A 12,539-nucleotide genomic window follows, 5' to 3' on the forward strand; every position below is an offset into this window, starting at 1 on the left:
CAGGAAAAATGGAAATTGCTCTACCGAGCCTGACAGCTGAATCTAAGAAGGAATCAGGCAGATGAGGAGGGAGAAAGGGCATGTAAGATGGAGGCAAAGGCAGGAGTGAGATTGTGAAATCGGTGGGTGGGGAGGGGAAGAGAGGGGACAGGGGGTGGCTAGGGAGTAGGAGTGTGAGCACACCGGCCATCTGATGAACAGAGAGAGGTCTGGGTGGCTGGAATATCAAGTGGGGCGTGGAGCAGAAGGAGGGTGTCTGGTGAAGATCGGGCATTTGGGGGCAGACAAGACCTGCTGTGCCTAGTCAAGGAGGCTGGACAATATCCTAAGAGGAGCAGGCAGCCCATGCAGAGTTTTGAGCAGGGGTGTCATGTCCAGATTGCACTGAAGAAAGCTTCCCTTCCTCAGGCAGCAGGACAGACCATGTGTTGGAAAGCATCAGGATTGCTGGTGCTTGTCAAGGAGAGAGATGAGGGTGACCTGGCCTAGGGAACTCACTGTGCTGATGGAGAGAAGGAACAGGATCTTACTTAGACTTAGGAGGCCAAGAGGTGAGGCTTGATGATTGAGAGTATGGTGAGAGAGAGGCAGCAAGCAAGGAAGGCTTTAAGCATCTCTGGCCTAAGCAGCTGGGGAGATGGCTGCCTTGCACTGAGTCAGGGGACAGTAAAGGAGGTGCAGCTGTGTGGGGAGCGGGGGTTGGGGGGGATGGGTGCAGTTTGGACATGTTGAATATTCCTTGCCTGGGGGACTCAAACACGTGCTATCAGAACAACTTGGGGGAGCTGACCTTACTTCTCTGTGCCCATGATGCCTCATCTGTGATGGGGGAATGAGGCTAATAATGAAGAAAAAGACTAATTTCCTGTTTCATTGCTATAGTCTAGGAGAATGTTCTCCTTTTACAAAGAAATGCTGTCTTACTGTCAGGTATTCCGTCGGTATAATGGGAATGTATCTGCTTATCCATATATCTGCTTGGTTTTACATATCTGCTTTGTGTATTTTCACCATGTGGTATGTATTGTCAACCGTAAAGAGAAATAAACTCAAAGGAACAAGTGTTTCTTGTCACATGCATGCAGAATGGCAGTCCATCAGCCTGTCTGTCACAGAAACAGCCCCCTTTAGAACCTCCTACTGTAGCTCCTCACACCCTCCAGGGGGTGGGTAGAGGCCTGTGGGACCCAGTGTGTCTTTCACTTCTCTTCCCTGTGAAGGCATCTCCGGTGTCCCAGAAGTTACCTAGCACTTGTTGAGTGCAGTCTCCCTGCAGCCCTGTCAGTTGACTAGGGGAGTCTGTAGTCAGGAAGAGAGTGCTGAGCCTGATGTGTGGATCTGGAAACCATCAGCCTGTGGTGCCAAGCTGGGAGGTGATGAAGCCACAGATACCTAGATTTGAATCAAGGTCCCACCACTTATTCCTTCTGTGACCGTGGGCAAGTTACTTACACTCTCCTTGACTTAATTTTCTGAATTGAAGAGGATGATGATCCTATTCTGCGATAATGACTCCTTTTTGTTGCCTTCATTTAGATTACCAAAAACAAACAAACAAACAAACCTTTTGAGAACTATACGGTGATGTTCAAGTGTCGATTTCTTCCAGAGTAAAAACGGAACCTGTCAACAAAGACATGAAATGATGCTCAACCTCGCTCATCATGAGAAATGAAAATCAGGAGCCACAATTAGCTATCTTGTCACAGCAGTCAGAATGGCCATCATCAGAAGTCTACACAAAATAAATGTTGGAGTGGATGTGGAGAAAAGGGAATCCTCTTATACTCTTTGTGAGAATGAAAATTAATACAGCCACTATGGAGAACAGTATGGAGATTTCTTTAAAAACTGGGAATAAAACTACCATGTGCTGTGCTGTGCTTAGTTGCTCAGTTGTGTCTGACTCTTTGCAACCCCAGAGTAGCCCGTCAGTCTATTCTGCTCATGGGGATTCCCCAGGCAAGAATACCGAGGTGGGTTGTCACGCTCTCCTCCAGGGGATCTTCCCAACCCAGGGACCAAAGCCGGTCTCCCACAGTGCAGGCGGATCCGTTATTGTCTGAGCCACCAGGGAAGCCCATAAATACTGGAGTGACTAGCCTATCCCTTCTCCAGGGGGTCTTCCCGACCCAGGATTTGAACTGGGTTCTCCCACACTGCACATGGATTCTCTACCAGCTGAGCTACCACGGAAGCCCATAAAACTACCATATGACCCAGAAATCACACTCTTGGGTATACGCCCTGAGAAAACTATAATTCAGAAAGACACATGTACCCAAATGTTCCTTGAACCAGTATCTACAATATCCACGACATGGAAGAAACATAGATGTGTGTCAGTGAATGGATAAAGATGTTGTGGTACATGTATACAACGGAATATTCATCAGTTATAAAAGGGAAAGAATCTGAGTCATTTCTAGTGAATTGAATGAAGCTAGAACCTATTATACAGAGTGAAATAAATAAGAAAGAGAAAAACAAATATCCTACATCAACACATATATGGGAAATTTAGAAAAACTGTACTGATGAACCTATTTGCAGGGCAAGATTAGAGTCTCAGTCATGGACAAGAGAATTATGGACACAGCAGGCAAGGAGAAGATGGATTGAATTGAGAGAGTAGCACTGAAATATACAGATTACCATGTGTAAAATAGATAGCTAGGGGCAAGCTTCTGTATAGCACAGGAAGCTTAGTTTGGTGCTCTGTAATGACCTAGAGGGGTGGGCTTCGGGGGTAGAAGAGAAGTTCAAGAGGGAGGGGATATATGTATACAGTTATAGCTGGTTCACCCTTGTCCTACAGCAAAAATTAGCACAACATTTAAAGCAATTATAATCCAATTTTCAAAGGTGAGGGGTGTTCGAACCTGTCTGCCTTTATACTTATCTACTGGGACCAGCATGAAAGATGCTCATATTTACCATGCTGACAAAGTTCAACTTCACCTGAGCTGTTAAGAAAACCCACAGTAAAGAAATCTCTGCAGACTTTCATGTCCCCAAAATGACTTAATGCAAAGCACCACTCTTCCCCGTCTGAATTCGGTAAGACTCATCCAAAGTATCCAGTGACTCCTGGGTTTACCTACCACAAGGTCAAGTACAGACCTTCCTCCTTGTCATTAAAGGGCAGACACAGACCATCCAACTCCTTCTTTTCTGTCTCATGACTAGGAACGGTGATTAAAAGTCAGTTCTCCTGAAACTAGCTAGTCACAAAGATAATTATTTCCTCTTCTGTCGACGGGATTTCCCCCTAAATGTTTTCCCCCCTGCAAAGGTCCCCACTGTCACTTCTCTACTACTCTCTGTGAAATGAAGTACAGTGCAAAACCACCTTGCTGGCAGTCTGATCTTCAGGTCTGTGGTGCACTTCCAATTGCAATTGGTAGAAATACAGTCAGTGTCTTTATTCGTTTTGCTTTTACTCTTTCCCTTTGTCTTACTGGTAATCATTGGTAGAAAAAAAAATCACAAAGATTTAATCTCAAAAAATATACAAACAGCTCATGCAGCTCAATAACAAAACAATAAATGACCCAATCAAAAATGGGCCAAAGAAATTAATGGATATTTCTCCAAAAAAGACATACAGATGCCTAACAAACACATGAAAAGATGCTCAACATCACTCATTATCAGAGAAATGCAAATCAAAACCACAATGTGGTATCATCTCATGCTGGTCAGAATGGCTGCTCTCAGAATGTCTACAAACAATAAATGCTGGAGAGAGTGTGGAGTAAAGGGAATCCTCTTACACTGTTGGTGGGAATGCAAACTAGTACAGCCACTATGGAGACCAGTTTGGAGATTCCTTAAAAAACTGGAAATAAAGCTCCAATATGACCCAGCAATCCCACTGCTGGGCAAACACCGAGGAAACCAGAATTGAAAGAGACACCTGCACCCCAGTGTTCATGGCAGCACTGTTTACAATAGCCAGGACATGGAAGCAACCTAGATGTCCATCAGCAGACAAATGGATAAGAAAGCTGTGTTACATATACACCATGGAATATTACTCAGCTATTAAAAATGCATTTGAATCAGTTCTAACTAGGTGGATGGAACTGGAGCCTTTTATACGAGTAAAGTCAGACAGAAAAACACCAATACAGTATACTAACCTGCATACATGGAATTTAGAAAGATGGTAATGACGACCATATATGCGAGACAGCAAAAGAGACACAGATATAAAGAACAGGCTTTTGGACTCTGTGGGAGAAGGCGAGGGTGGGATGATCTGAGAGAACAGCATTGAAACATATATATTACCATATGTGCAATAGATGACCAGTCCAAGTTCCATGCGTGAAATAAGGCACTCAAAGCTGGTGAACTGGGACAACCCAGAGGGATGGGATGGGAGGGAGGTAGGAGAGGGTTCGGGATGGGGGACACATGTACACCTGTGGTTGATTAATGTGAATATATGGCAAAAACCACCAGAATACTGTAAAGTAATTAGCCTCTGCTGCTGCTGCTGCAGCTAAGTCGCTTTAGTCATGTCCAACTCTGTGCAACCCCATAGACGGCAGCCCACCAGGCTTCCCCATCCCTGGGATTCTGCAGGCAAGAACACTGGAGTGGGTTGCCATTTCCTTCTGCAATGCAGGAAAATGAAAAGTGAAAGTAAAGTCATTCAGTCGTGTCCAACTCTTAGAGACCCCATGGACTGCAGCCTACAAGGCTCCTCCATCCATGGGATTTTCCAGGCAAGAGTACTGGAGTGGGTTGCCATTGCCTTCTCCAGTTAGCCTCTAATTAAAATCAATTAATTTAAAAAAATGTCAAGTAACACCAGCTGCTCCTAACGTAGACAGATGACAACACAAATTACCAGGCAACCAGGGAGAAGCCCCCAACCTCCAACCCCAAGAGCCGACAATCACCAGGTGTCATCTGTGAGGGCATCTCCAGTACCCGAAAACTCTTCTTGTGACTCCAGATATGATCGTCCCTCCTAGCCTCCAAGCTGCTGGGAGAGACCCTCGGGGCACACGGTCCAGAGGGCCCGGCACTACCTTCTCACCTCCGAATCACCCCCGCCCTACTGCCACCATCCCAGGGGACAACCTGCTTTTCTTCAGGCCACTCGGGGCTCCCTCTCAATCCACCACAACCAAGGGAATACTCAGGAAGGTCCTTCTATAAGGAGGGGAGGGATAAATGTCCCATCTTTGTGCTGTCAAAGCCAGGCCCAAAGACTCCTCCCCTGTGAAGGGCAGGTAGCCACTACAGGACCCTGGACGACTCCTCCTCTCGGTGGTCTTTACCCTTCTTTTCCACACACACTGAGGATGGGAGGCCGACCCACCACTCCAGGCTTCTCGACTGGCCTGAGGATGGGAAGCACTGCATTGGCATTCCGCTAGTGAGAACCTGATCCTAAGAAAGAACGCGTGAGAGCGAGAGATAGAGAGAGGCACAGACACGCAGACAGAGGGAGACATCTATTGCTCTAGGACCGACCAGGTGTGCGTTAGTGCCACAGGACCACAATCCTCTTCAATCAAGTGGGATCCCAGCTCTCTCAGAACTGTTGTTTTCCACAAACACCCCCACCTCTTCAGGATCAGAATGCAGTTGGACAGTCTATATGACTTATTTCTCTTTCTCTCGATGGGGATTGACACTCTTAAGCTGATACTGAATCTTCCTATGGACATTGGTCGATCTGGAATAATTGCGCTCAAATCGGTGTTCACCAGGTTCAGAAGTAGGCTCTTTCCTTGGCATCACCTCCCTCCCCACCTCATGCCCCACTTCACAAAATGAGACAATATAATGAAGTATTTTCAGGGGAGATGCATTTCCCGTATTGAAATCATCGCAGGTGTTCTTTCTCAAGAGTGTGTGAGTTAGGCCCTGATATGACATAGAAATAAGAACATACTTTTAAAAGGCTCCTTGAGTCCTGCCTTGGTTTGCAATGCTTTTGAAAACTTTTATCTCCTGAATCGCCCAGCAACGGTGTATAGTAATTCTAAAAGGAAGGTATCTTTCGTTGTCTGGATTCCTGGAGTACAGCTGATCCTGGACAGTAGAACTGTGCTGTGGTCAGAAATTTGGATATATGATTAGTTAGGGGTTTCCATTTGTATTTCAATTGTTCATTAGTCCATAAGTTGTGTCCCAGTCTTTTGCGACCCCATGGAGTGTACCCACTAGGCTGCTCTGTCCATGGGATTGCCCAGGCCAAAATACTGGAGTGGGTTGCCATTTCCTTTTTCAGGGAATCTTCATGACCCAGGGATCAAACCCCAGTCTCCTGCATTAGCAGGTGAATTCTTTATCACTGAGCCACCATGGAAGCCCTTGTATTTCCGATACCATTGCCTTATATTTGACATACCTCTATTGGGTGTATTACATACATCTATGTGCCTGTGTGTGGGGTTGCTTTGCTTGTTTGTTTTGTCAGAAACAGTAAAGTGAAGTGGCTTGGCTTTGCTTAAGTCTTTCAGGGTACCAGCAATAGACAAAATGTATAAAGAGAAAGGGTTTCCTTAACTTAAGGAAAAGAATTTCCACAACTCCCCATGAAAGGGGTTTAGTCTCCTCACTAGAACATATTAATATTCAAAGAAATCTTTCTTGACTGCTCATTATGAGAAAGCAATGGTTCTACTGTTTTTACTTGAATATTGGCTACATTTAAAATTGTGCTTGAGATTGTGTGAAATAGATAAGTAAGACTACAGATCCCAGTGATCCATTGGCTTTACCCTGCATATGGGTGCAGTACAAGCTCAGTGAAAACCATCAGTTTGGGTGAGTACAATGGGCCCTGCAAGGAAATATTTTTTATAAAGTAGACACACTGGATGTGCTAATGGGAAATCTATACTTTGCTCAGCAGATTATTTATATAATAAACAAGGACTTAGAGCCAAGGGAATGTATAAGGTGGTGATTGTGAGTGAAAATAGGTGACAACATTGAGAGAGACAGAGAGTGGTGTAATGAATGGTGCAGAGACCTTCACATTTTAACAGATGTACATGAAAGATGGTTAGGACCACTACCAAGCAGTGTGACCTCGAGTAAGATGGTCACCATCTCTGATCCTCGGTTCCTTGCCTGCAAATGGGGGCAATAATATTATATATTATCCCACCCCCAGGCAAAGCCATTCCTCACGGCCTGATTCCACCCTCCGCTGGCCCCTGTGGCCAAGGCTCTCATCACAGTTGTTTCACCATGGTCTTCAGACTGGCTTCCTGCCCACCCCACCATGAGCTCCTTGAGGACCTTTTAACCACAGGGGCTCAGAACACATTTACCATCTTATGAGTGATGATAAAGTGAGGTACACAGAGCAGTGCAGCTGCTGTTATGCTGTCAATTCGTTGCAAACAACGCATAGGAAACCAGTGGCTGGAGCAAACCTCTCCACTTAGTTTTCTGTTGCTCCAGGGCCATTTGTGTTTTTTATCCCCACATCGTCGAGAAGCTTATTGCACGAGAGAAACACCCTCCTTTCCCCTTCCTAGTGCATAGTAATTATAGCAGCCGTTTCTCAACTGAATTGTCAGTGAGTGAACCCTGAAAGTCCTCAGCTCAAATTTTGGTTCCTTTGAGCGGGTGAGGGGAATCCCTTTGTCTCTCCCCACTCTGACATGAGTGTCTAATGTCCGTCTCCCTTTATTCTGATATAATAAAGGCTTCCCCTTTATTCTGCATCTTGGACACTCCTTTACCTCCTGAGACTGAGGTCTGTCCTAGGCTATGGCTGCTTTCAGCACTGTGCTGAGGGCATTGATGACCAGGTAGGCGCTGGGGGGATACTTGTTGGTTGAATATAGCTCAGAGAGCCAGGCTACTTTATTTCACGGGTGAGAAGTTTAACCTCCATGCAGGCTGCCATCAGCAGGTTGGACGGTTTGAACCTGCTGATCAGTGTCCTTGGGCAAGTCCATAGGCTTTCTGTCACCCTGCTCTCCCCTCTTCCTCTTGCTTCCATAGCTTCTTCTACTCCGTACCTTCCCCGTGCCCTCCTTTGTGCTCCCTCTGCTCTCCGTGTACATGTACACCGTGCCAGAGACCACCCTGTCTCCCGGCTTCATGTTGTGTGATTGTCAGTTCCCTTTCTAATTAGACTGCTTTGAGGAGTTTTCCCTTCGCTCACAGTCCATGGTGGACACCCCAATACAGTAAGCATCATGGGTCTCCTTTTATTCTTTTCCCTTTGTTTTACCCTTCCCCCCACCTTTTTTTTCCCTTTTTTGAGGAATCAATATGGTATTGTGAGTAAGGACACTAGCTCTGATTCAGCTAACCTTCCTTTCCACCTAGTTCTGCCACTTATTAACACATAATCTTGAGAAAATAAATTGGCCCACTGGGCCACACCAGACTCGCCTGAAAATGGGTGAATTATTCTTAATAACGACATGAACTGAGCAGGTGGGTTTTGTATTGAATGAGGTTCATAGGAATGTGTTGGCACGTTCCCTGTTGTAACAAATACTGAGCTGCAGTGGGGCAGGTTGCAGGTCAGGCCTTACCCTCAAGCTTCACGAAGCACTTCAAGGTCACATTAGACATCTGTGTCCAGCCCTAGAGGCTCCTTCCTTCTCAGCCACAGTCCTCGAGCTTTTCCCTCACAGCTAGACGAACCCTGACCAGGAGGCTGGCTTTTCTGTTACACCTCTCCCACCTGGAAACCACTCACAGACTTCATCTCTGTTGTGTGCATCATTCTCTTCCTGGTAATGTGGTCCTCAGATGGATTGAGGCTCCTCCTATTGCAAGTGGATACCTAGGACTGATACCAAGGGTGTGATGTTTCCCTGCTCCCCCATGGCATGGAAACTCTCTGGGACCTGTGCCCAAACTCCTCTTTCTCCCCATGTCATCTCCCTCCATCCCACAGTTCAGAATTTACACTCAAGCTGGGTTCCAGTGCAGGCCCTACCAGCCCAGGCACTCTGCTTCAGCCTCAAATTCCTTATCTGTAAAATGGCAATAACTCTACCTGTTGGTGAGGTTTATTGGGAGACCTAGTGGGGATAACAGATGTCAAACACCTAGCACCCATGACCTGGCAGGTGGAAGGCACTAAATAAACGGCTGTGTCCTCTATCAGCTCCTGTAAGGCACAGCATCAGGTGTGGGATAATACTGTGACTCAGTAGATGTCTTTTGACTGAAGGGTCTAGCCTGTGCAAGGGGCAAAACAAGAAATGAAATTGTGGAATAATAAGAAAGAAAGAAATGAAACCTATGTCCACACAAATACTCGTCCTTACATGTCTTTCACGGCAGCACCGTCTGTAATCTCCAAATAGAGGAGCAGCCTAAAAGTCTGTCCGCTGGAGAGTGGTAAACAGAGTATTCTGCAGCCATTCAGTGGAACAGCACAGATGGATGAAAAGTGATGAACTTCTGCTTCCTGCTGCCACATGGGTGAGCCTCCAAAGCATTATGCTCAGTGAAAGAACCCAGACACAAAAGGCCACTTCCTGCAGGAGTCCTTTGATATGAAATGCCCAGAAAGGGCAAATCTACAGAGACAGAAATTAGATGAGAGGATGCCTGGGCCTGCAGGTCCTATTGGGGGCTGACAGCTGATGGGTATATGGACGCTTTTTGTGGTGCTGGCAGTGTTCCACAAGTGCACTGTGGTGGTGGTTGCACCAATGTGTGAAGTTACTAAAAGACACTGCACTGGATGCATTGAATGGCTGTGATTTGTGGTGTGTAACTATAGCTCAGTGAAGCAGTTTAGGAAGGTACTGCAGATGTCCAAGTGAGACATGGGGGAAAAGATATGCCATTGCTTTTGCAACAGCGAGGAGTGCCCCTGCTCCTTCCACGTTCTGGGTCCGGCCTCCTCCACATGTGCTAGATGCTCCCTCCAGAGACAGTCGCTGTGCACGTCAGGACGGAATCCCCAGTGAGCAGACGTCTAGTGTGTCTCTGTGTTTACGCCAGGCGCCCGTTGTGTGACCACAAGTCAGTGGCTCTGGGCAGGCTCCCAGAACCCACCCTGCATTTGAAATTCTACTTAGTTGTTTTCCCATTCTTCTCAAATCACGTGGACCCAGCTTCCATTTCCCAGATTCAGTAACGGATTTCAGCCCTTAGCTCCAACCTCTGGTCACAGAAATACCTATTATCCTGGTGTGAGGCCCCCTGCCTGAGCTCAGCAACCCGGGAGGCATGCTCAGCCAAGCAGTAACCAAGACAATGAACTCCATCCATCCTCCTTCTGCCGCCAGGGCTGAGGTGCGTTCCCTCCCCTCCGTCTGCCTGAGTGTCTGGTAAGGAAGGGGACTTGGGGGCATAATACACCACTGAGTTATTGAAATTGTTCTAAATATGGCTGTGAATAAATATGTCAAAATCCGTCTCAGAAGGGAAGACATGTAATTACAAATTTTTTGAAATTTCATTAGTAGCAAACATGGCTCTTCATTTCAGGAATCTGTTTAAAATCAGGACAGGTGAAGCATCATGCAATTGTGCTTCTCAATCTTAACTGTGCATCAAATCTCCCCTGGAGAGGCTTTAGAAGAGCTGATGCTGGCAGGACAGCCCCAGAGAATCTGAAATAGTAGCTCTGGAATGTGGCCTTGGCCTGAGCATTATCTGAAAAAGTTCTCTTATGAAAGCCAAGACTGTAGCTGTGGAAACAAAACCCATTCGTACAGGAAGAAATGCAACATCGAAAACTTGCGACTCCTCACTACAAGCAAAGCAGGTTTTCATCATGACTCGCCATACTTACTTTACAGCTATCTTAGGCTGAGGAAAGGGTCGACTTGCCCAAATTAATACTAGTTTGAAAACTGACCTTGTACTTGCCCTGCTGTGTGTTCCTGAATCTAAAGTTTACAGTTAAAACCCTGCTGTTGTTAGTGAAACTCAGTACGTTTTAGTTCTTGTCAGGACCCCTTGTGCCTAGTTGAATACATTTCTAAAACACTGTGGAGATAACTTCATTTGACAGGTCAGAATAGTGCTTTAAAGATCAAAGATGGCTGAGAATTGTAGCTGCTGATGTTGATGTAGAAGGATCAGCTGTCAGTGCATCTGCTGCCTGTGCTCAGCTGCAGTTTTAAACTGTTTCGTGTGATATCAAATTAACTCCCGTGCTCAGATGAAGACCAAATAAGAACAGGATGTTTACTGGGAAAAATACAGTTAAGGAATCCCTTGTTTGAAGCACACCCATGAAAACTCACCTCTTGAAATGTTCTGCTTTAGGGATCTCTTCTGGATATTCTTTGGCATGTTCCCCAATGATGGGCTTACACTGCTGTGTCCTGACTCACCGTCCTGTTAAAGACAGGGCTTTCAACCTCTCAGGTGCATTACAGTGGCCAGGTTCCCTCAGACATCCAAAAGAGGGTGATGACCTGTGCTCAGGACATCTTCAGAGCATGTTTGTAGAAACAGGGCCTCTGAGAGGAACGGATCCCCACCTGTGGCAACAGGAAGATCCGGGTCAGCCTTTTCCAGAGCAGCTCCAAGGGAGTCGTGGCTCGGTGAAGATCACACCCAGCAGCATGCCCTGGATTGTGGTTTAAGGAACTGGGTGGATGGCGGTGCCCATCCATGAGACACCCCAGGGAACATTGGCCTGGGGCTACTAGCAGGTCTGCAGGGCTTATGGGACATCTGAGTGCAATAGCCCATACGTCTCAGCCTGTGGGGGACGTGGGGCCCAGTTGAGACATCTTAGGTAGATTTGGTAATTTGAAAAGCCATCAGCATACAGAGGGATACAGATGAAAACAAGTCAGATGGGTAAAAGCTCTGGGGGGTGACGTGGTCACCCAAGGATCATGTATAGAATGGAAGAGCACAGGGCACAGGTTGGAGACCAGAGGAAAGCAAAATCAAGATTTAGGAGGGGATCAAAGTAAATGGGGGAGAAGGCAATGGCACCCCACTCCAGTACTCTTGCCTGGAAAATCCCATGGACAGAGGAGCCTGGTGCACTGCAGTCAATGGGGTCACTAGGAGTCGGACACGACTGAGCGACTTCACTTTCACTTTTTACTTTCATGCATTGGAGAAGGAAATGGCAACCCACTCCAATGTTCGTTCTTGCCTGGAGAATCCCAGGGATGGGGAAGCCTGGTGGGCTGACGTCTACAGGGTCGCACAGAGTCGGACACAACTGAAGCGACTTAGCAGCAGTAGCAGCAGCAAAGTAAACAGACAATAAGGAGACTTAGAAGTAATGAACTGAGAGGGAGGAGGAAAACCAGGATGGTGGCTGTCACAGACTCTGACCAAAGAAAGTGTTTTTGAAGACGGAATGTGCCTGTGGACAATACAGCACTGGGTACTATGGTTTGGCCCATGGAGCTCTTGGGATATGTTAGCAAGGGGATGTTCTGTGGATGGGCACTCAGTGGAGGAATCAAGAGGTAACCAGATAAGGATGCTCCTGGAGTCTATACCTTCAAGAAGCATGGCTTGAAGGTAATCAGATACTCAGGGTATTGGAAATAGAGGCCTGTGTGCTTGCAGGGTATGCTATTTTCTATTCCCGAACCAAA

The 12,539-nt window shown here is 46.5% G+C and overlaps 1 protein-coding gene across 2 annotated transcripts in view; it reads left to right on the plus strand.

Moving 5' to 3' along the window:
* Nucleotides 1–1,883, plus strand: part of LOC147340356 (uncharacterized) — a 31,190-nt gene extending 29,307 nt beyond the window's left edge. For both annotated transcript variants that reach the window (XM_086388705.1, XM_086388706.1), the window contains exon 5: nucleotides 1,610–1,883. In XM_086388705.1, the coding sequence (XP_086244831.1) occupies nucleotides 1,610–1,614 (5 nt within the window). In that variant the 3' untranslated portion in view covers nucleotides 1,615–1,883. The remainder of the gene's footprint in view (nucleotides 1–1,609) is intronic.
* Nucleotides 1,884–12,539: the final 10,656 nt, after the last annotated feature.

Source organism: Bos grunniens, chromosome X (assembly GCF_055505025.1).
Source record: "Bos grunniens cultivar Pamir isolate PY7600 chromosome X, Bosgru_T2T1.0, whole genome shotgun sequence".
Lineage (NCBI taxonomy): Eukaryota > Metazoa > Chordata > Mammalia > Artiodactyla > Bovidae > Bos > Bos grunniens.